Consider the following 23804-nt stretch of genomic DNA (forward strand, 5'->3'; position numbering starts at 1 on the left):
CTAACTAAAAGCAATTCACAGTCGTCACTAGCTAAAAGCAGCACCGGATAACGATCAACAACAAATGTAACCAATTCGTACGTAGTCATTGAACAGGTTCAGTATGTTCTATGTATGCTCCTTTTGTTCATTTCAAGCAATAAGCGACATGTTGTTATCCGTTCATCATTAACCAAAAGAAAAGGTCTAACGTAATAATAAAAAACAAACAAGCAAACAAAAGAGTTGATTTCATCCATTAGGTAATCTGCACTCTTGATGATAACGATTATTTGTTATTTATACAATCCATATATATATATATATATAATTAATTATCTGAACTTCTCATTAATTAAATTTAAAATTGTAAGGATATTGACAATGATTTAGAGGTTTTGGCACATGATTTGTTTTCGTTAATCATTTCTTCTACTTAATTTTCTACAAACCATGACATCGAAAGATTTGTCATGACGCAGTTATACAAAGGCTACAGAGACTGGTGAAGGAGCTTGAAGCAGAAGACATTAACATCCAAAGGCCAAAAATTTCCACAATATTAGTATTGGTCAAGCGTTGATTCCATGCTAATCTATTGTCAAGGAACTTGGGTCAACGTTGCGTCAACAAACGACTGACTTTTCAAAGCAGGAAAATGGTTTCTTTGAATTTGAAGTGAAGTTGCTGATCTCTTTGTTCGATAACCATTTTCCAAATTCCTTTAATAATTAAAATTCAGAATTTACAAATTGTGTTGTTGCTCTTTTTCTCATTCTTATATTTCAAGATAACATATTTTTATTTTTGTCTCTGTCAGTTTTTTATTTGAATACAGAAACTTTTTGCCATCTTAAATTATCAGTCATATTTAATTTGAAATCAATGCAGTCACGAGCTTTAACATATCTACCTTCTGAAATACATAAAACTCATAGATAGTGTAAATATATGTGTCTATGATGAAGATTGAAACAAATGGCAGGACCACTGCTGAATCCATGGTGATATTAGTTTTGCTTTCACCAAAAACTTGGAAGTTAGAAGTGGGAAAGGTCCCTTTCTGGCCAACTACTTATAAGGTTGTATGCGCGTGTGGTCACCTTTGGCCATTAAAGTTCCTCAGCTGGGAGCACATGAGCAATCTCCAAGGAACTGCAAGCTATGTTCAGATGTGCTCTTTCTTTTCTTTTCTGCTTTGCTCCCTCTTCACGAGCTTCACTTTCCTCCTTATAGTAGCTGTCTTCATTTATTTTAACCATTTTTTTAACACGTATGTAAGGAAGTATAGTAAAATTTAATAAATGATATTTTTATTAAAAATTATAACATTTAATAATATTAATATATTCAATTCTATAATTATAATATTTTTTTTATTATGTCTTATTTTTAAAAAAAATATTAAAAATTTGTATACTTTAATCGTTTTAGATATATTTATTATTTAATATATAAATATTGATAAAATAGAGGATAAATTTATAGCATATAACTATTTTTTATTAACTTTGATGAATTATATATTTAATTATTATAAATAGTATTAAAAATATTATTTTAATAAAACAAAGGAATAAAATTTTGAGAGAAACCAAATATTGGAAAATAATTGATCAATCACGTTCTCCTTAAATAAGATATCTTTTAATTTCTCTTCCTTCTGGGAGGGTTTGCAGAGAAGAATAAGAACAAACTAGGATGAAATCAATGCACTAATGTGATTGAGTTATGAAAATGTGATATTTCGTCTTTCATTTGTTTCTTTCCATTTTTATACAATAGTCTTTGATTCTTGGTCAAAAAGATCATTGGTTAAAGACAAAAGAGTTAAAAAAAATGATGAAATTTTAATAAAATAATTTCACTGTTGGGTGTTGGAAATCGTGGGACTGTGGGAGGGATAAATATAGCTTACCAGCTTTAAACTTTAGTGTTCTCCAATATTTGGGTTTCTTGTGTTCACCAATGTAAACCAACAAAGAACAGAGACCGATTTACGCGTGCAAGAAATGCTTGTCATCAGGGAATCAATTCAAGACGCAGTTCTGCATGCCTGTGAAAACTTTTTAAACGAAAACCCTTGTTCGTTTGCTTAGTGCCAAACTCAATTCTTTCTGTTTTTTACCCTGACTTCGAACATTGGTTCCAATTCTTCAAAATAATGCAACATGTTGATTGTGTTTCAAGCAATCATGGATATAATTAATCATATTAAAGTAAACGTTAATTTGTAGATAGTTAGTGTGTGTTTGAAAATAAATTAAAAAATATAACATAAAATTTTCAATTAGTAACGTTAAAAAAATGTATATATTTATAAGATAATTGACCATTCTGATCATTAAATGATTTATATCACAAAAAATATGTGAAACTTCAACTCAGATTTTTAATATACCTTTTATGCGTGCATATTACATAACTACACCAATAAAAAATGGCAGATTTAAGGATAAAACTTGTTTTATTTAACTAATCGCTGATAAACTCATTCCACAAACAAACAGATGTATATGTATATCATACATTTCATTTGACTATATGAAAGTGACATAATTCATAGACAGTGAAAAGCTCTTGTATGTTTTTATAAGTATCTTTTTTTTCTCTTTTATGTTTTTATATGATCCCTGCCTACCAGTTTTGTTTTTCTTTTTCTGCTTTTCTTTTGTTGGTCAACTTTTCTGGCCGGAGGATATCTGTGTGCGAGTTCAATTTTATGGCGCGGAGAGTTGACGGCTGAACCCATGACCAAACCTTAGCCGCCGTTAAGCTTCAGCCTAACTCACATTTGAAAATGGGCTTAGCAAAATCAGCAATTCCAGATTGTTAGAATGTGGCTACTAGCAGTATTCAAAGCCTAACTAATTTATTAAATCTGAAAAATCTGAAATAAAAAATGTAAAATCAATTACACTGAATTTATTCAGTTTAACCTGTTATCTGGAATCTTGAAAAAAATGTACTATTTGAAATTTAACTCATCTAATTGAATTAAAATTTTGTATTGTTTATTCTCATTTATGAAATTTCCTGTAGTATATTAAGTTGAAGTTAAGTTTCTCCCTTTGATCTAAACATTTAACATTGGATTGATATGATTTATTTAGAACTGTATATAAAATTTGTTGTGTTTATCTAAGTTTTTATTTATTGTATGTGTTAAAGCAATTTAGACTTTATTTGATCAAATTATATACATATAAGAAAATATAATAAAAATTGATTTAATTGAAATTGATATAAATGATATTATATTGGGTCAATTTTAATTTATTAAGAGAACTAATTGACTTTATAATATTATAAAAACAGTAATTAAATTATATTGGTTTTTCTTTTTCAAATTCATCCAATCTAGTTGCAGACTTTCCTATTGATTATTTGCTGGAGTTGCTTAGTTAGTAAATGTCCATATAATTCACTCCAAAGACTTCGATTTATATCTTTTTATTATTTTTTGAAACAAAAACTCGAGTCCTTCTATGTACACAATATGCAATTTAACAATTGAAAAAAACTATTATGCACTTCAAATTTTCCATTAAAAATAAGACTAATATCTCTTACTATAAGAGTTGTTTTAAAATATTATGTAGAAGTAGGATTATCATTTAAAAAAGAGTATAAACAATTTTAAGAAAACGATTTGAAAAGAGAAGCCATCTCCATCACAAGTTTCCTATGTTCAACGTTGTTTTTTTTTAATTACGTAGGTGTATCCTTTAAAATGTCAAAATAGAAATGAATAGGTCAAAACTAATTTATTTGTAACTAGGCTGTTTCATAGGGTACTTATTTTATTCGTGGGGCGCTGATTTACTTATATTTTTTAGCCGTCAATTTTAACTAAATATGCTATAAAATAATTTAAATTTTAATTCAAATTTAATTTGGTCGTATATGCTCGCCTATAATAGTATTACTTTATCACAAAATTATAAAAAAATGGACAGCATGTTAATAGAAAACGATGTTACAACAACTGAACCAGCTTTGAATTCAAAGGATTTGAGTGCAGGACTCAATAAACTTCGAGTAACTTGCATGGCTAATGCCATTCTTATTATTATAGTGCATGTTCTCTGTGACTGTGCACACAATTCGTGGGAATAGTATACAAATGAAAATCCAGGAGTGACGACACCTCTCACCCTTGCGTAATTGATATTAAACATGCCCCAAAAAATATTTATATGAAACATTCATACGCAACCAAGCAATGTTGTAATTAACTATTAGCTACAATGGACTGATTTGCTAACACAAATTTAAAGTTCAAAACTTGATAAAAATATGGTACAACTTTTTTTTTAATCTCAATGACCGGTAAGAAGAGCATGCAGAGAACAAAACTCTACCCTCTGCTGCGTAGGATGACTTCATAATTGAGAAGTGAAATGAAGATTAAGAGCAGTGATCAACCCTTCACGGGGGTACTTTCTATCAGTTTTATATGAAGAAGCATAATTGCTAAAAGGAAAAGCTAAGAATTTGTAAGCAGATAAATGTTCATGTACTACAAAAAAGAAAAAAGTTGAGAGTTAAGATTATATTTTTATGAATATGATATTTACCTTTGTTGAAATTAAATAATTAGAATTAATGTTATGAAACATTATTTTTCTGTACAAACGGAATTATTTAATCTGTTGGTATGATGCATTAATGTATTATTAGAATAGACCTGCAATATTAAAATTTTAATTTTTTTGGGAAAATATTAATCAACAAACTCTAGTCCAACATTAAATCTTTAGTATGTAACGATTTTTTTAGTGTTTCGATATATAGTTATGAGCTTTGTGATGGAAAGAAAAATTTGTTGATAGCTTAAGAGACTTTGAATGGATGAGTAGGAAGATAACTTGAAATTTGTGATCGAGAAACTATAAAATTATTAAAATGGTGAATAACTGTGCTATTTATTCTGTATCGTAAAACAAAATGAACTTGTTTGCTTCCCTAATTAACCAAGATAAGAAGGCAAGTAAAGCTGAGGTATAAAGTTTTGATGTTTTATTTTTGAGTGTAAAAAGGAAACGTAACCTAAGAGAGAGAGAGAGAGAAGCAATCAGCATCTGAAGTAGGGCAATAGCCATTAGGCAAAATGGCCCGTTTATTATAGGGCTTAGCCAAAGCGGTCCATGAATCCAAAAGCCACCTTACACCATGACCGATCGCGACCGTGACCGTGACCGTGACCGAGCTCGCGATAGAGAAAGAGAACGAAGACGAGACAAGGAGGACCGTGACCGTGACCGTGACCGTGACCGTGACCGAGCGCGTACCAAGAGATCTCGTTCGCGTTCACCTGAGCGTGTCCGTTCCCGCCACGCGCGCTCACCTGACCGTTCGCGCTCTCCCCCCGAACGCTCCCACCGCCGGCGCCACCACCGCACGCCTTCTGCCGATCCCCCGAGGAAGCGTCACCGGAGAGACTCGGCTGAGGACGAGCATAAGGAGACGAAGAAAGCGGTGTCGGACTTCGTGGATGGCATCGTGAAGGAACAGCAGCAGAAGCAGAAAGAGAATGGAAGCGGAGAAGAAGGTGAGGAGAACGAGGATGAGGTGGAGATGATGAAGATTTTAGGGATTCCCACTGGATTTGACTCCACCAAGGGAAAGCCTGTGCCTGGTGCTGATGTCAGTGCCGTCAGAGCCGTCACCAAGCGCCAACCTAGACAGTACATGAACCGCCGCGGCGGATTTAACCGCCCGTTGCCTGCTGAGAGGAATCGCTAGGGTTTTCTCAGGTGTGTTCAATTTTCTTTCCTTTCTCACTAATAATCGTGTATGGGTTTTTTTTTGGAATTTGCTGGTTGCAGCTTGCGATAAGGTTTGGATTTAGCTTCGTTCAGCGTTTGATTGAATATTGAATTGAGTTGTTTTCCTCATTCAGATGATGATGATTAACTGAATGTTTTCCATGTTTTAGTAATACGGTAACAGTATGGGTTTTTAAGTGTGCCGTTCTTTTAATGCATTGCATTATGCAGTTTAGTATTCATGCGTAGGGTGAGGTTAGCTCAATTTTTGTGTTTGTTAGCTTTGTCAAATTGTTTAATCTTTAGCATTGATACAGTTAGTGTTTTATCTATTACCTTACCGGGGCGATAAGTCCTGATAAAATTGGAAGTTGTAAATTCATTCAGGCACTCTTTATCAGTTTACACACAAAATGTAGAGTTTCATATCTATGATAAATTACTTTCATCTTTCTCCTAGGCTAATTAACTCTCATCAATCAGTAAAATTTTCCCCCCTTTAAAATAACTGCTGTTATTTTCCATTCAAGATTAGCCTTAGAATTAATTACTCTCCTTGTTACACTTGCACAATCTCACGATCCTCCCTCCTATTTTCAAAACCTACGAAAACTTTCTGCAATTACCATTGACACCCATTCTCTCCCTCAATATTCCTTTCTTCAAATTTCACAAATTTTGGCTAGAGGAAGTTAATTTGATTTTCAACACATAGGAGAGGTTGATGTAATTAGAGAAGAATGTGTGAGGGGTGAGAGTAACAATATAATATACTCTTAATATGCAAACATTCAGTAATTTTGAGTTTTTTTTTTAATATGTGTAGTAATTTGAATTTCTCTAAAAATATGTATCAATTTCAGGTGTTTGCTGTTTTACAATCTGTGTTATACCATGATGGTGCAGTTTGTAATGACTGTTAAAGAAAAGTATTTAGGCTAATTACATATTCCTAGTTTTGTGTTTCAGAGGTTGTCATTTAACTCCTTTATAAATTCATGTCAAACTCACATGGCATTGTTTAGTCGTTAGAAGTTAGGCTTAATAGTGGTTTAGTGCATACATGTTCATTCTTAGTTGTAGACACTAATGACTAAACATTTGTACAAACTACAACGAGAAGATTCTGGCATGATAGATGAGGAGTGACAAATCGATCACAATTCTTGCATAATGCACATTCTCTTTGTAGTACTAGTATTATATTCAATTATTCAGGGATTCTATGCTGCCAAGTCCTTCAGTATGGAAAGCAGCACCATAGGATGCATAGGCTGGCAAGACATCTCTACCTTGTACTTGGATATGCAATATGGGGTACTATGGCATACTCCCTTTCCACTCACAGTAGCAGTAAATAAATGTGATTATATGTGCCCGATTCAAGCATGGTAGTGGAAAACAGACAACGGATGACCCTCAAGAGATGAAAATTCAACCCCCCCCCCCCCCCCAAGCTGAATTTACTAGCAGAATTCTCCCATACCCTTGCCCTAACTGATTTGTCCCCTGTATACCTTCTCACCTTAATTATCTCTTCTGTGTCTTATTGACTGGCACTCTTCCACATTCTCAGGTGCTGCTCTTTTCAGCCAAACACCCGTTGGCCCTTTTTATATAGATATTTCCAAACTTAGGCCTAGGTTCAACATGGTTTGTTGGCAATTGATCCATTTGGTAATGCAGGTTGCTCACAGACTATTGAGAATTGATGGGCATGTTGGAGGGAAGTAGTGAGTTTTGAACTTCAGATTTGTGAAGTATTTTATTTGTTATTTTTGGCTCATTGTGGAATAAACTTATCTTTTTCTGAAACATTGTTTAAGTTTGGAGACTGCTGAGAGATCGTGATTACAAGTAATTAATTAGACTGTGGAACATAAGGTGTGAATTGTGATAGGATGTAATTGCAATAATAACTAAATTTTGCTGATAAAGTTGATATTACATAAGTGGGCTCACTGCCGAAGTGCATTTATTTTTTTCGTGTTATTTTTGTTGGACAGAGAGATGCTATGTTACTATGTTAGATTTTCAAACTTTCGAAAGGATAAGCTGTGTTATTCATGGCTATAAGAATAATGATTATTTACTATCACTGTTATGAAAACCCTGTTTCGAAAAGGCCACTGCTTGACATTAACATGTGTTTATGGTAATTTTGATTCACCCTCCTTTGAAATGAAATATTCTATTACATTCTTCATTTGTATAATTGGTGCTCCTAAACTTTGAAACAATATTGTGCGAAGGTTAATTTCCCTGCATTCATACTTTTCGTTTACAGCAGTGTTGATTACATGTCTTTTTGCTGTAACATATAAAAAGTTACCGCAAGATTGTCTGTCTATGTAACTGCTTGTTTTGCACAAGAAGAGTGATTTTGTATGAATTAATTTGTGCAAAATTGTTAGTCCAAGGCTTATGAATGAGTCGGCCATTATTTTTTCATTTGAATTGAAAGACACAAATCAGACTTCCTTATACTTGTTGGTGTGCATTTCCTGAGATGTCTTTCACACTATTAAGCACTTTTCCTTTGCCTAATCAATTATGGCCATTATTCATTGCAGGTGAGTGATATCTTTTGGTGGGCTTTGAATCATGTAGAAATTGGAACCAGAAACCCTTGGTGGGACTCAAATGAAAGCTTGTAAGAGTTCCACCAGTTATTCGTGTCTTCAATTTAATATCCTGTGGCTCAGTGTCCCGTGTAATTGGTGTTAGGCATGTTTTATTTTTAACCTCTAGTACCATTCAAAGAATTTGCCAAATTTTCACGCGTTATGTTGATTTAACTGCATGCCTTGCGCCTTGGAATTCACATATGCTTTGATTAAGGAGTCAGATGATTCTGGATTTCAATATCATGACTAAAGGATGTGGGAACCTGTTGCTCTCCGTCCTAAACTAGTAGTTTTAATGCTATATCCCAATACCTATGTTGTGTACACATTCAGCTTGTGTTTTTGCGTTTAGAGGCCTAAGACGTGCGTTGATGGTAAACGCATCGTAGAGTAGTGTAGGGTTCAACGAGAATAGTTCAGGTTTTAACTCATTCCCAAACATGCACTTAATGTAAAAAGCAAGAGTAATATTTTGTTTGATCTAGGACCTAAGAATTCTCCCACGAGTCATGAGATGCATGGGTTCTGATTACGGAGGTATCTGGATTCTGCATATCATGACCAATAGATGGGGAAGATTATTAACCCTAACCTTAAACTATTATTATTCCCTACTGAATAATTCTCATTGAGAGCTAGCTGGATATGCTGCAAAACGGCATGGATTTGTAACCGGCCGTCCCCAATCGCACCCCTCATCCTCCAGGCCCGACCAAATAAATCTGAACTATTATCAGCAGCAAGTACTGAAAGTTGTAAGGTGTACCAGAATTCAATTTCACCGAAGGAACCAAAAAACAAGAATTATGCTAGTACGACAAGACATAGCTTCTCTCTCTCTCTCTCTCTCTCTCTCTCTCTCTCTCTCTCTCTTGTAGATGCGAAGGGAGAATGGCATATATGCCCTTAGAAAATGTTTTTATCAACAGGGACTTCAAAGAAAATTCACAGCATTATGTGCAAATTGATCCTCCAGATTAACTCGCTTAATTAAGTATTATTTTTCGGAAAACAATGTCAAGATTTTAACCCGGTAAGATTACGTGATTTAAATTGAGTTTTAACACAAATGTTTTAGTTTACAGTTATTTCTTTTAACGTAACAGCTTTTTTTTTTTTTTTGGGTGTATGTGTACAATTTATCGACATTACAAGGTTCGGGCATTGAATCACATCTTGTATAAATGTGATACTATCCAAATTAACAACTTCCTTATTAAGAACAATGCATCAATTATTTTATCTGTGCCTCATCATTACATTTTTGAAATAAAAATAGAACATCCAATATCTTAAAATGAATTTTTTTACATTTAAATAATCATTAAGAATTAAAATATATTAGTGTTTCTAGGCAAGGTAGTCTGGTGAAGAGAGTAACTGGGCCAAGTATTTTTCCTAATAGGCAAGTCTTGAATGACGTGAGATTTGTGCTAAGTTATCATAATAGTATAATTTATTATTACTTATATATAAGAAGTTGCCAAAAGAAAAACGGAAGAGTAGGGAGAGAGGGAGAATAGAACATGGACTCCCCTTGTTTCCATTAGGTAATCAGGCGTTGGCACTTGGCAGTAAGAACGCTTTAATGTTGCAATACTTAGGTTTTTTAATGGTGATTTACTCATTATTTGACAACTTGCCTCTTTCTGTCCATCGAGGACCACATTCACGCTTCCCTTCCTAGGAAACGAGGGGCCCAGATATCAAATTGATGATAATCTCCTAACCCACTAACTCGAATGCTTATGCGAAATATTGTTGTTTGTGATCCTCAATCATACAATGCACACAACTCGACACATAACTATGGGCTAGTTTTGCTACAGGATTGCATCTTTCTGTTTATGGGTTGGTTTTGCCGCAAGGATTACATATTTAATCCCTCAATCCTTCTTTTTACCAAAAGAAAAATCATGAAACACCTCAATCCTAGGGTACATGGAATCCATCATGTGTGTGGGACCAAAGCAAAGGCCAGATCACTTATGCCTATCATAATCAATGGTTTTGATAAAGGAAACTCCTTTAAAATAAATTTATATAAGTATGCAAGTAAGACAAATGGTAGAATCAACTTAAAATTCAAACCAAACTCAATGTCTGTTTCAAACCAATGGCTGTAACTTTCCAAATCCACCTTATTTATTCCACTAGATGAGTAACAGCAAACTTTAATTACGCTAAAAAAATAGAAAGAGAAGAAAAATAAAGAGAGATATTATTGAGAATTTGAACAAGGATTTGAAGATAAATAAGAGCAGAATGCCTCAAGAGCTATTGGTGGTAGCAGGTTTTTGAATGACGAAGGCCATTGATTGCATGTGGCGCTGGTTGTCAAATGCTATGCAGCGTATATATGCATTTGGATATGCCCTTTTGCATTCATGGATCTCATTCAGCACTTGGGAAGAGTCGGTGCAACCAAACATTGGTAGCTTCCACAGTGTCCAATACCTCCCATCATAGTAGCCTGGCATATGGCTGTTTTCTCTACTAATATACCCCAACTTCCATGTTCCAAACAGTATAGAGGTCTATATTAGTTGTGACTAAGATTTACAAGGATCCTTAGAAAACTGAAACATTATATTTCAGAGGAATCAAAATAAACAGTTCTATTGTATCTGATTTTTTTAAAAAAAAGAAAAATCTAGGATATGATCTAAAACTAACCTCATCAAATTCAAGGCAAGGTGTCCATCCCTTCTTGAGCATGTAGTCAATCTCCTTTGCAATGGATGCATCTGATAGGGGTGGTAGGTAGGACAGTGTTTCAAACTTCCTATTATTGATGGGATTCCATGTCTGTTTCAAGTTCAAACACATCATAGATTACAACATATTAGACAAAAAAAAGAGAGAAATAAGTTTTGGGGTACTACTAATACATGTAACCAACTTATCTAATTGTGAACAAGTCATTCTATTACTTCACCTTCATGCAGTGAGTTTTAGAACCATTAGAAACAATCTTCCTTTTCCAACCAATGGACCCTGCACTAGAGTAAAGATTTGCCGAGTTGGACTTCAAGCCAACGAAGCCAGAACCAGCAACCTGAGTTGCAAAAGTTCCAGCAGACATTGTACTCATGTGAGTGTTGAAACAAAATTTTGTTGAAAGAGAGGACAGGGGCTATGCAACTATGATTCTATAAATGACTTAAATCAATATTTGATCTTAGAAGGAGGCAGAATAGTTAGACAAAAAGACAAAAGAAATAGGCTTGGTGATACTGAAATGATGTATAAGTAGACGATGGGCACTAGAAAAGGGAGAGTTTAATTAGGCTACAAAGCTTTGATTTCCTCAACAGTTAAATAGTACAATTCCCTGCCTTTTCACAATTTTGTCAACACTTTTTGTGAGGGTAGGGGCCCGCCAATTCCTGGTGCTGAGGAATTTTTTCCATCAAGTTGAATACACGGTTTAACCATCTGAATAAAATAAACAAACCCCTTTTTCATTTGGCTTTTGTAGTGTACAAAAAACAAGTTTAGCTAGATGTGGACATTGTTGGAATCCCAACAACCTGCTCTGCTGGCCAAATTAAGAATGACTTCAATTTACACTAGTGAAACCGGCTTACAGAACATAAGTGCTTCTCTTGAACATGTATCACAACAGTGAAATCATTAAGTTCGTTTTCTTATTCACTTAAAGCACCAGTATTGTTATGGTAGTACCTTTCACTGAGCTGAGGCTCTAAATCCATCAAACACTGCCCATTTCTCTGTTCCAACACGTGATCATCATATATACCCATTAAACAAAGACCCCCATATCAATAGCATACTGTTAGTGAACATATCAGCCTCTTTGATTTGTGCACCTCCTCCCAAAATATCTATACTATAATGCTCTATGGATGGTGGGATGCCATATATATTATTCATACGTAAAATTAAATGCCAAGCTTAATTCAATAGATATTAGTTATCACTGCATGCGGTTTGAGTCCAACCTTTGGTATCTGTTCAAAGATTTTTAAAGGGCCATTCGATTCTTTCAACTGGTGACAAAACCTATGATCATAGCACTCCTAGTCTTAACATGTGTATTTTGCATGGATTTCAATCATTTTGGCCCAGAGCTCAAAAATTCATGCATTAACAAGAGATCTGTGGGGCCTCATTTGTACAAATCTTCAACTCACTGTAAAGGTCGATTCTCGCGTTCAAGCGCACACATACCATTGCGCTATAGCAAACATCGTTCCTTTGAGGAATTGAATCAAATATATTGTTAACATCAAGCATATATGCTGATCAATGTTAACTTAACCGTGTATTAAAATGAAAAATTGTTCCCGTAAATCGTTAAAACTGATTTTAAACAAATGAAAGTAATAAGCTTTACAAAATTGATTCATCATACTTAAAATAGCCTTAAAGATTAATGATTAACAAAATCGTAAAAAAAAAACTTTGTTAAGTTCTTTACCTCACACCTTGAAAGGAATTAATTCAATTATTGGCTAGATGATATCTTTAATAATAAATAAATCCATGGCTATGCTTTTTTAACCCAGGAATAACTGCAATAATCCAACAAGCCGTAACATTCTTACAGGTACTTTCGTGAAACACGCGACAATTAACTTATATCGCTCCATGCTTGACAAAATAGCACCCAACTAGCATACGATGATTCTGATCAATTCCCCAAATTCACTATCTGGGACTGAAGTAAAAACAGATACTGTGAAACACATGCTTTTGCATTTGTCAAAGAATAGACTCGCGGATTCTGAATTTCTGGAAAAATCCATTATCAAGATATTAGTTATTACTCCATCTTGATTAGCAAGAAGTATTGTTAATTATTGCTCACTAATGATGTATCAATATATCGTTCACTTAATTCGCACGATGGTTTAGTCAACACAAATTTTTTCCTTTACAACAAACTGGTAGAAGTTAAAGTTCTAGGCTGCTCCATTCATGAGTCTATACTTTTAACCAATTGGGCCCTCGTCAGCATAAAAGACTAGTAAAAATTATGCGTGAGAATTTTTTTTTTAAAAAAAAAAACTCTTCCGTGCTCAAGAACAAGCTGAACAAAACATATTAACGCTATTATTGTCTCCTTTGGCCAAAACTAAAATTTAACATAAATCCCCTCAATGTTACCTACCAAAAAGTGTAATGACAATATAGTGAGGAGAGAGTTCCAAATTGAAAAACAAAAAAATATCAATTTGAAATAGTAATGTATAATAAAAGTAAATCTAAAATTCTTACATCATCAAATGAATGATAATGCTGAATTAAATATATTTTTTAACTGTCTAAATGAAGAATATTAGAAATCTAAAGAATTACTGCATGGACGGGCTTGAAGCTTCAGGCTTTCAGGCTAGTAGCTGGACCTACAAAATCTGGTCAATGCCAAAGCTTCATGCAGAACCCCGCTGGCACCACTGATGTTCTTTTGCTGGAAATACATTCTGAGAAGGTGTCCACAAGTTGCTCTGCAAGAGAAGCTGGATCTTCAAGAAATGTATCAATGTATATTTTCACAATCCTTACTTCTTGAGGGGTTGCTCTTAAGCTGTACCAAGTCAGAAATTTCTGCCTGAAGTTCTTTTCTATATGTCCTTCACACTCTAACCATCTAATCACCTTCACATAATACTCGAAATCACGGTCCGAAAATCCGTTTGCTGCGCAGCCCTGGCCCTCATCTTGCCTTTCTCCACTTCTCTTCTTTGACGTACTCCCATCTTGGGGCCCCTCCCTTTTCCCTGGTCCATTTTCTTGATCTTTGCCACTGGATTTAGATCTACCATTTCTTCCTGGCCCATCCTTAAGTATTTCCAACTTGCATGGAGTATTGGGCAAGGCTCCTTCTGAGCTACATAGTAATGGCACACATTCCCTCGCCGGTAGAACAGGGGAATTCAAGCCATCATCAGTGCTCATGTCCTCGGTGACTTGTTCCTCTGAAGAATGCTTGTTTTCTAGCTTTAGCATGTCAGAACTAGGAATGGAGCCAGTCATTCCTCCAGCATGCTGCTTGTCTGACAAGGAATCTGCATCAGTGGGAAGTACCCCTCCACCTATATTGGAACAGTTAATAGCATCGTTAGATAAATTTCCAGAAGCAAGCTGGTTGCTATCCTTGTGATAAGAACGATAATTGTCAGCCCGGTTATCAGTCTGGTCACTATATGGATTACAGTTATTAGTTTCATCTTCCACTGATGACGGATTGGAAAGGCTGCTGCAGTTGGTTACTGGGCTCTGACTTCTTTCTGTAGCTGAGCAATTAGGGACTTCATCCTCACCGTGCTCCGTCGTGATTTGAACTTCACGCATACCCAATTCCCTCGAATCATTGGAAACAACTTTGAAACTGTATTCTGTACCAGGATTTAGACCCCTGATACTGAACCTTCTATTTGGTAGGAGTGAAGTGCAAGTTGGGTCCACGGGATAGTCCACATCATCACCTTTGCGATGCCACAAGGTGTAACCAGCAATATTTTCTTCTGAGGGATCTTCAGAACCCAAAATGACAGTGAGGGATGTGGCAGTGACTTCTTCAAACCTCACCATATTTGGAGCCAGCAAATGTGCATCTGAAAATGTCAAGTATGTATCCCACAGATGTCAATAATATTACCTTATTTGAGATTCTAGTCCTAGTGGTAAAAAATAATTTTGGAGGTCTAGTAATCATGTTTGGCTGCTGATCCCACAATTACTTTTGGGTGCCAAAAGTAGATTGACATTGTTACATGTGACCAAAAAAATATTGGTATCTCCACATTGGAATTTCCACTTTATTCAGTTTATCATAATAATATAGATGCACAAGGGAAATTGAGAAAAAGATAAAAATAAGCAAGTGATCACCTTGAATTGGTGGATTGGGTGACAAAGGCAAGACCCTTTTCAAAAGCAGTGAATCAAGTGATTCCAGAGCAAAACCACAGAGTTTCTGAACCTCAGGACCCGAGGAAAGCCTGTTCACAATCCCCCTACCAATCTTCACTGGTGAGCCAGTCAGTGGACCCACTTCAGGTTCAAGTTTATTCACTGCTTCATCAACAATTTTATAAAGCTCTTGATATGTTTCAGTCCCTTGTAAAAGTCTTTGGCTTAAGGACACACGATAACAGAGTATATCTACGCGTCTAGTATCCTTTGCAACCATCAGTTGTTTTTTCCAGCATCTAGCACATTTTAAGAAACAAACCCAGTTGAGATTGATCTTACCCTACATATTTCCAATTTTTCATCCAAAAAGGAATACACCATGCATTAAGGAACAACTTTACCATCTTTAGACTGAAAAATTACAATATCTTTGCTATAGTAATGAGTTAAATTCACTAATCACTATAGCAAAGCAATAAAAAATAACATTCAACAATTAATCTCTCTCTCTCACTCACGCAAAAATGATCATGCCAAAGACTCATCTTTAGATGAAAGACTGCATGTTTAAACCAACTCATGAACTAAACAAAGCCATGAGCCAATTTGCTAATAAAGCGGGAGAAGGATTTAAAAAACAAAGGAGACGGATTTCACTTATACCATTGATTCATTTCATGCAGTTAATGCAGATAATTCTGCTAACTAATATTTAATTGATCATGAGAATTCTAAGACGACCCCACTGACTTTTTTTTTTTTTTCCATTATTGTCTATTCTGAAAGTCTTTTGATGCAATTGTAAAACACAATCTTCTTGAAGTCGGATACATAATAATTTGCATGTGCGGAAAATCTCCAGTGTAGACACCCAAAGACAGAGAAAAACAGAAAACCATTAGCATAATTTTAAATGAATACATGATGCTATCTAATAAACTGAAAACCATCAGTATAATTACCCGAGTAAATCATTTACTTTCCCACAAGAGACACAGTAGAAGCCTCCATCAAGCTTGAGACGCTCACCATCTTTGCCAATTCCAGAACCGTCATGTTTTAAAGCACACTCAAGGTGGCATGACAAACCACAAGAAACACCAGGAAATGGAGTTTCAGAACTACATATTAACCACAGGCTAGGGTCTTTGTTGTCGTCATATTGATGACAAATGCAGCAAGAACATCTTTTGCAAAATGCATCTGCTTGATTTAGGGTAGCTTTGCAAGCTGAGTTTTTGCAGTATGTAGTATTAACCACATCACCACCATTATTGACTGAAATACCGTTAGCAGGAACAGGTACTCGAGAAGGATTCTCAATTTTTCTCTGCCTTTTGGCGGGCTTCTGACTATGAGCAGGAGAAGATTGTGATTCAGGGTCTGTTGTGATTTCATGACCCCCTGATTTCTTTTCAGAAACAATTTTTAGAAGGTTTTCTATAATTTTCAACTTTGTCAGCCCAGTATACTTTCTTTCTTTTCCCATCTCTGCACACAATATTTGCAAAATATCTTGACGGCTCCATGACTGAAGCATCTCGGATGCACCATGAGACCACTTAGATATTTCATATACAAGTTCTCTTTTTTCCTCCATACTCAATTTACTGCACTTAGAAGGATCAAGTGCAAGGCCTAGGATTACAGAAAAAGAAAACATATATCAGTACATTAGATAAATGTGAATATTCTAACTGTATACATTAAGGAGACAAGACTAGTTCTACGAAGACTCCTCCCGCAACTCTTATTCATGCTAGACATGTCATCATCATGGAGACTACAAGCAGGAATACTACATTTTCTAGATGCAAATTGAACGCAATTATCTTTAGACATACTTAATAAATTAGTCCTGTAAGTTATCTACAAGTTAAGGCCCCAAATTTGTTATAGTCTAAAATATTGACTACTTAAAAATTATGACCAAGAAGGCTAGAACAAGTAACATTATAAAATGTATACAATAGGAACTGGTTGACTTTGCTTCACAAGGACATCCCAACCACTTGAAATACGGCAAAACAAAAAGAAAAAAGAAATATTGGAGACCTCGTGCAACGGACTAATCAATAAAGTAAGAAGGCATTTGGACTGAACCTCCTTTGATCATTATTGAAGACTCCATACTCTCCTAATATAGAACCCAAAGACCCGCTAATTTAGTAGCTGGCACATCGTGTACCAAATTACAAAGTGACTTCATTCAAGCCTCCTTCCTCTCTTATAATGAATCAATGAAGTATTTTACACTGCTCAGGCCGTGTTGTAAGACCCCAAATGAAGAATCACAAAAGAAAAAAATAGAAACTAAGTCAAATAATAATAAAAGAAACACCTTTTCTAGAAAAAAAAAAATATTTGTTTTTTTAAATCAACAGCTAACCACCAACACCTAATTCTCAGAAAAAGCACACAAGAAGAGATCACAACAAATTAAATTAAATCAAACCCCAGAGAAACCAGATATATAACAATGCTAAAACCGCATACAGATTAAACAACAAGTGGATCGTTAACTTCAGTGGTAAATTAAGTCCCACGAGCCTGAGCATAGCACAGAAAACGAATCCTTCAGGGAATTCAATCACCCCAGTTTCAACAGACCAACATAGTGGCATATACATGAAAATTAGAAGAATAAGTACGCAAGTTATAGAGGCTTTACCCTCAAAAGAGGAATCCGTAGCCATAGCTATGCAACAAGAAGGAATCACTCATGCCACCACATTACCACCAAAAGCCCAAAACTTGTTGTAACCTGCACAACACAAAATCCAATCCGCATCATGGGTCGCCCTATATAAACCCAAAAACCATAAATTGAAGGGGGAAAAAATCATCATCACCCGAGAGAGAGAGAGAGAGAGAGAGAAAATGAAATAACAAATACCAAGAAAAGATGCTTGAAATTCTAGAAGAGAGAACGAATCCATTAACCGAAAATTGGTCTCACACACAATCTCTTTCTCTCTCTGTGTAAAAGAAGGAGATTGGAAGTGGAGGACCTTGCTTTAGAGAGAGAAAACTTCCAATTGTAGAGAGAGAGAGAGAGAGAGAGAGAGAAAAGTGCTTGCGTTGTTTGTTAGATAAAAATCAATCAATAAATAAAATAAAATAAAATAAAAAGAGGTGCATGCTATTGTGTTGCTATTGATATTGCGATACTCACTCACTCAACAACAATTTTACAATTCAGCTTTGGTTCTGTTGGAAATTGGAATAGTCCAACATCCTAATTTACCAAAATATCCCTCTTTTCTAGTACCCATTAGGCGACCCTGCATTTATATTTTGGTGTGTCCTAGTTATTGTACTATCCACATACACCATATCCCATCACTAACCTGCACCATAAATTCATGCATCAGAAATTTCAAGAATACACCTACATCCATAGGGAGTGATGTGCCCTCACTCGCCATTGCATGACAATATTTTAACTACGTCTTGTCTATTTTTATCTTTATTTGTTGTCAATGATATTTTTTTACTTTTTGCAAAATTATCTTCATATATATTATCAGTAATTAAAATGTGACTTACAAACATTGTACTTTTAAGTATGGTTTGAATATAAAGAATGTAATGAGCCAACAAGGTGCATGAAATTTTAATTATGATTCTTACTTTGTTTGATACTCGAGTTTTTTTTCAACTGATAATGGACACTTTAATGGTTATTAAATCTCGATGCTTGTTTTTTATGTATTATTTATCTGGATAAAAGTGTATGACAGTGAAAATTCAAAGAATTAGTTAGGAATACTTATTTTGTTAATACTTTTAATGATACTGTTTTAAAAATGCTTTTTTTATTTTTGTGGTATAATAAGGATTTATTTGTATAGACAGATATTTTTCTTTTCTGAGAGAGGGACAAAATTATCCATATAGCAAAGGCACACGATTGGATAATGGGGAGTGTTAAATTTTGTTGGCATGGCAGAGCCAGGGATACCCACATGTGTGATCAGAGTCAACAAGAGGGGTGATATGGTCAATTAGCATTAGTTGTCCCACAAATTACTGCAGTGTAAGGAAGAAAGTGTGGGGTTTATTATTTATTTTAAATTTTTTATTTTTTTTTTTTGAGAGAGAGAGAGGTTTGTTCACAACTTACTTGTACAGTGATAGTGCTGGGTGATCCTTTCCCATCTCACACCACTCACTCCCTCGTTTGCAATTGGTTTGTAGCTTATATTGCACACCCGACATATTAATAATGCTTGCTTTCTTCTACATTGAAAAAAGGAAAATTAGATGTTTAACATGTTCTATGGTTGTTGGTTCTCTTCCATATATGGTACTGTACTTAAGAGATATTACTGCTTTAAGCAAATTTATGGTTCTGAAATGGGGGAAAAGATTGCATTTTTCACCCATCTGTACGCTCCTTTTTTTATGATTATGGTTTTAATTAGTTCAGAAAAACAAGATCCTTGCTACAATGCTTAAACTGGTTCCTCAAAAAAAACAAAAAATCCAAGGTAAATTATGAATAAAAATCGGGGATGTAATATGAACATTTGAGATTAATAATAATAATAATAAAAAACATGAAGATAACGAGCCAGATCCCAACCGAATAACAGACTATATAAGATGAATATAATATTGGGGTGGAGCATTATGAATGGTCCAAAGGAAATGAAAGAAAATGAAAAGAAAAAGTAGATTATGGTTGAAATGAAAATGACATTTGCCTAAATTAAACAAAAGGTATAGAGATAAGGTGGTGCGGCAGATGGCGCCGACGAAATGAATAATCATGCCATGGAATGGCTGTTTGCTTTTGCTTGTCGATTTTTCAATAAGACTCACTGTATTAGAATCTCCTATTTTCACACTTATTATGCAAAAGTGTTAAATTTTATGTATCATTTTCAAGTTTTTTGGCTAAAATTATCATTTTTTTATTTTTATTTAATGTTTCTTGACTTTTTATGTTCTCAATCTTTTAAATTTTTGTTTTCATCAGTTAAAAAAATTTAATAAATTTCCCCATTATATTGTTATGATTTTCAATTTTAATTTCTGTACTTAAGTTATTTAATTTTAAAAAAATTAATTTATTTCATGTATGTGTTTCTTAATCTTTCATATAGAGAACCTTTCATATTTTAATTTTAACATTAGTTTTTTTTTTCAAAAATTGAAATAAATAGCAATTAAAATTTGTTAATTTAAATAAATAAAAATATTATTTATATTAATATTAAATAAAAATATAAAAAATATTTATATAATATTCACTAAGCATTGTTTATCATTTATTTATAAATTTCATGATCTTTAACTATAATCTTTCACGTATAATATTTGATTTTTTTTTCTTTTACTTTTTACTGGTTATGAAATGTACAAGTTAATAGAAGTCATAAACTACAAGAATTTAACCAAAAAAATCATATAACATCTTTAGTAAAAGAACTTTTATATTATAGATAAATAAATTATTAATAAAACATAAACAAAACATTATAATTTATGCTATTTGTGATAAGCATCGTCCGACCACAAATATTAATATATAAAAATAGACAATGTTAATAAATACATGCATGATTACAATTTTTTTTCTGTTTATTTTATCCACCTGCTCTAGGAAATTTAAATTGGAACAAAAGCAATATTCATTTTTATTTTTTTGAGATTAAGGATAAATCTAAATAAATAGTTTTATTTAATAAATTATATTTAAATTTAAATACAGATCTTATAAAAATAAACAAAAATTCATTAAATTTCCCTGAAAAAATTATATATTAAAATAAGACAAAAATAATTAATGAAAACATCACCCTTTTTAATAATAAATTTAAATAAGCTCTTTATAAACTCTTTCAAACATCTTTAAAAGCTAATTATCAGTGTACTCTTTTCTTATTTTGTTATATAAAATCATTTCAACTAAATTATACAGATTAAAAAAATTATCAAAAATAGTCAATGTGTTGATCTTTTTTAAAAGTTAATCATAACATTCTGACTTTATTTGTAGTTAAAGTTAAATTTTATTATTATATTAGTTATAAGAAGTCATAAAGAATTAATAACAAAGACAATATATATCCAAAATAATAAATATTTTTAAAATTTTGTAAAGAATCTTGCATCAAAGATTAATAAAAAATATAAAAAAAAGATCAGATAGAAAGGATGGAAAGAGCATATGACTTCCATGGATCATTGAATTAATCAATGCCTTAAAACGTACAATGCATGTGATTGAGATAATAAACAGTTCGAGTCTTCCAGATCCGGGTTTTAATTTCTTTGTTGGCTGGTTTTCTACTTACTTAATGTTATCTCTGTGGATGTTCAAACAAGTTACTCCCAAGAAACTAAAAACCCAAAACTATCATAAATATTGCCCCCATGTGCTTATAACCCCAACTCCCAAGACTAAATAAAAAAGTAATTCAAAGCGTTAACGTAGTGATATGAAGTCTGGTTAATTATATTCGCATGCATGTAATTGATCTATTTAGATTTAAATTCTATCATGTATAATTCTCTTTTACTCTTTTAACTTGAAAACATGTCATCATCTCTGATCTTAAAAAAAGAAAAATCCTTACAGTTTTGCAGTATTTTTAAACTGCATTAGACAGATCACATATAAATGTGTGCAAGGATTAGTTGCCAATTATTGTTTAAATAATGTAAACGTCAAGGGTTATATATAATAATGCAATCCCTTCACAAACAAGCTCAAGCGACTTTTCTAAAGCAAAATAAGATTAGGTTATTCCAGCTGGCAGCTGCCATGCAGGTGAAAAAAAAAGAAAAACTAGCGTTGGAAGTATATATCAAAGAACCATTTGTGTATATATAATCTTTGCGCATCTCGATCACTTATAAATTATGAAAGGAATATATCTTGTTTATAGCTATGTAAAGATTTGGATACATTTTACATATACGATTGGGAATCATTACTAGTGATATTATAATTAATTATCACTATTATTGGCTTGGCTGTTCCATAAAGAAATTTCTATTGGTGGCCATGGTTCACCAACAATTATTATCCTCTTTGTGGTCCTCTTGTTTCATTCATATTTTTGGGTGGTCCTTGTCATCAATGATGACATGAAAATCATTGCATTCCTTATAGCCTTATAAGTTTTCCTTGCTATCTATAAACGCGATTACTTGTCCAAATCACTGTGTGAAATAATTAGCCCCAAAAGAAGAGTTACTGTGTGAAGGTAATTATAAACTCCAAAGAATTATTATGATTACTAGAATAATCGTGGTGAAAAGACAAAGAATAGTAAGGAGGAAACTTTGACTTCAATTCTTATACATAGGTCATGTCCCCACCAACTTTTATCACCTCTGTTTTGCTTATTTGCCATTTATACTGGATGTTTGGACATGGTTTCTGTTGCAGCTAGCAATCACAATAATTAAAATAGTCTTTAGCTCCGATAAATTCAAATTATATTTCTTGTGAATGAGAAAATAATTCACCCACAGCCTTTACAATATGTTTACATTTATGACATGCCCAATAATACAAAAGAAATATAATAAAGTCACAATTCATATATAAGGACACAACGGAATCAAAATGTAATATTGAACTAACCAAGAGTTGGTAGACAACATAGAAAACAAAAATAAACGCCGAATAGTCAAGTCAAGATGGTTCTAGATTATTAGTATTGCTATTAAAGTAAAAGCGATTTGCTCATCAATTTGTGACATTATCATATTCTAAAGATCATAAATCACTTTCTACTTGGTGGTTGAGGGGTGTGTAGGTGTGTGTGTGCAAAGAAAAACAAATGCAATATTTTAACAGTTCAATATATCAACTTTTCGATTTAAACTAATATGCTCTGTCATTAAAAAGTTTTATAAGCTAAAGCTGAAATAATTTAACAGCTGAAATTTTTATAGGATCTTCATTTTCCTAATATAAAAGGCATGGATTGATTAAAAGTAAGAATATTGAGGAATGGAATTAAAAGAAAAGGAAAATTAAACCATTTTGGTTGAAGTACTACTTCCTACACTGGTGCCTGCTTTTGGGTGATATTTGTCAAATACAAAAAGCACTTGTTTGTGTTATGATATACCATATTTTCACGTAAAATACAAGTCATGAATATCCTTAAAATCGCCTTAATCAAATCAGGGAGAAAGTCAGAAAAAGCCACACAATGCACAATTATCACACAAAGATGTGACAAAAAAGCAGAGCCTAATAAGGGGGTGTAAAAGTATGCTTCAAGAGGAAACGTCAAACGAGAGGAAAAAAAAAAAGCCAGATAGAGTTCCCTCACAGTCTAACCCATAACTATAAATGGCCTTAAAGTAAAAGAAAATAAAAATTTAAAAGCAAATTGTTCATATTTTATATATGTTTCTGCAAAGTGAAAGATTCAAAAAGAACCACAAAAGAATATGCATGAAAGTGAGAGGCTAATCGATCAATGGTTGATCACTCTCCACTTTACACGCCAGAGCTTGGTACGTAGCGATTACTTACAAAATCTATTAGAGCTGCGTTTAGTGAGAAAAA

At 33.5% G+C, this 23804-nt stretch overlaps 3 protein-coding genes across 6 annotated transcripts; 1 reads left to right on the forward strand and 2 right to left on the reverse strand.

Moving 5' to 3' along the window:
- Positions 1 to 5087: 5087 nt before the first annotated feature.
- Positions 5088 to 8656, forward strand: LOC113847867 (U4/U6.U5 small nuclear ribonucleoprotein 27 kDa protein). Of its 2 annotated transcripts, none has more exons than XM_027477166.1 (2): positions 5088 to 5738; positions 8324 to 8656. In XM_027477166.1, exon 1 carries the CDS (start codon positions 5155 to 5157, stop codon positions 5725 to 5727), a length of 573 nt encoding a protein of 190 aa, XP_027332967.1. In that variant the 5' UTR covers positions 5088 to 5154; the 3' UTR covers positions 5728 to 5738; positions 8324 to 8656. The 2 variants fall into 2 exon arrangements, with proteins under 2 accessions (XP_027332967.1, XP_027332968.1); XM_027477167.1 differs by lacking the exon at positions 8324 to 8656 and adding an exon at positions 7437 to 7450.
- Positions 8657 to 10647: 1991 nt separating this feature from the next.
- Positions 10648 to 11462, reverse strand: LOC113847419 (ribulose bisphosphate carboxylase small chain clone 512-like). Its single transcript, XM_027476519.1, has 3 exons — positions 11316 to 11462; positions 11054 to 11185; positions 10648 to 10887 (listed from the first exon to the last, which is right to left on the reverse strand). Exons 1-3 carry the CDS (start codon positions 11460 to 11462, stop codon positions 10648 to 10650), a joined length of 519 nt encoding a protein of 172 aa, XP_027332320.1.
- Positions 11463 to 13400: 1938 nt separating this feature from the next.
- Positions 13401 to 18492, reverse strand: LOC113846627 (VIN3-like protein 2). Of its 3 annotated transcripts, none has more exons than XM_027475105.1 (5): positions 18159 to 18492; positions 17934 to 18026; positions 16225 to 16900; positions 15239 to 15558; positions 13401 to 14961 (listed from the first exon to the last, which is right to left on the reverse strand). In XM_027475105.1, exons 2-5 carry the CDS (start codon positions 17956 to 17958, stop codon positions 13763 to 13765), a joined length of 2220 nt encoding a protein of 739 aa, XP_027330906.1. In that variant the 5' UTR covers positions 17959 to 18026; positions 18159 to 18492; the 3' UTR covers positions 13401 to 13762. The 3 variants fall into 3 exon arrangements, with proteins under 3 accessions (XP_027330906.1, XP_027330907.1, XP_027330908.1); XM_027475106.1 differs by having other exon boundaries at positions 13438 to 14961; positions 17934 to 18064; positions 18159 to 18380; XM_027475107.1 differs by having other exon boundaries at positions 13438 to 14961; positions 18274 to 18340.
- Positions 18493 to 23804: the final 5312 nt, after the last annotated feature.

This window comes from Abrus precatorius, unplaced genomic scaffold, assembly GCF_003935025.1.
Source record: "Abrus precatorius isolate BTA unplaced genomic scaffold, Abrus_2018 Scaffold8, whole genome shotgun sequence".
NCBI classification, from domain to species: domain Eukaryota; kingdom Viridiplantae; phylum Streptophyta; class Magnoliopsida; order Fabales; family Fabaceae; genus Abrus; species Abrus precatorius.

Excerpts from the sequence above, each read along its gene's own strand:
- LOC113847867 (XM_027477166.1), top strand. The coding sequence starts at position 5,155 with ATGACCGATCGCGACCGTGACCGTGACCGTGACCGAGCTCGCGATAGA.
- LOC113847419 (XM_027476519.1), bottom strand. The coding sequence starts at position 11,462 with ATGTCTGCTGGAACTTTTGCAACTCAGGTTGCTGGTTCTGGCTTCGTT. Across the intron at positions 11,186-11,315 it reads CTAAAACTCACTGCATGAAG|ACATGGAATCCCATCAATAA; the intron begins GTGAAGTAATAG and ends AACTTGAAACAG. Across the intron at positions 10,888-11,053 it reads CTTGCCTTGAATTTGATGAG|TTGGGGTATATTAGTAGAGA; the intron begins GTTAGTTTTAGA and ends GGAACATGGAAG.
- LOC113846627 (XM_027475105.1), bottom strand. The coding sequence starts at position 17,958 with ATGGCTACGGATTCCTCTTTTGAGG. Across the intron at positions 16,901-17,933 it reads TACGGATTCCTCTTTTGAGG|GCCTTGCACTTGATCCTTCT; the intron begins GTAAAGCCTCTA and ends CTGTAATCCTAG. Across the intron at positions 14,962-15,238 it reads ACCCAATCCACCAATTCAAG|ATGCACATTTGCTGGCTCCA; the intron begins GTGATCACTTGC and ends TGACATTTTCAG.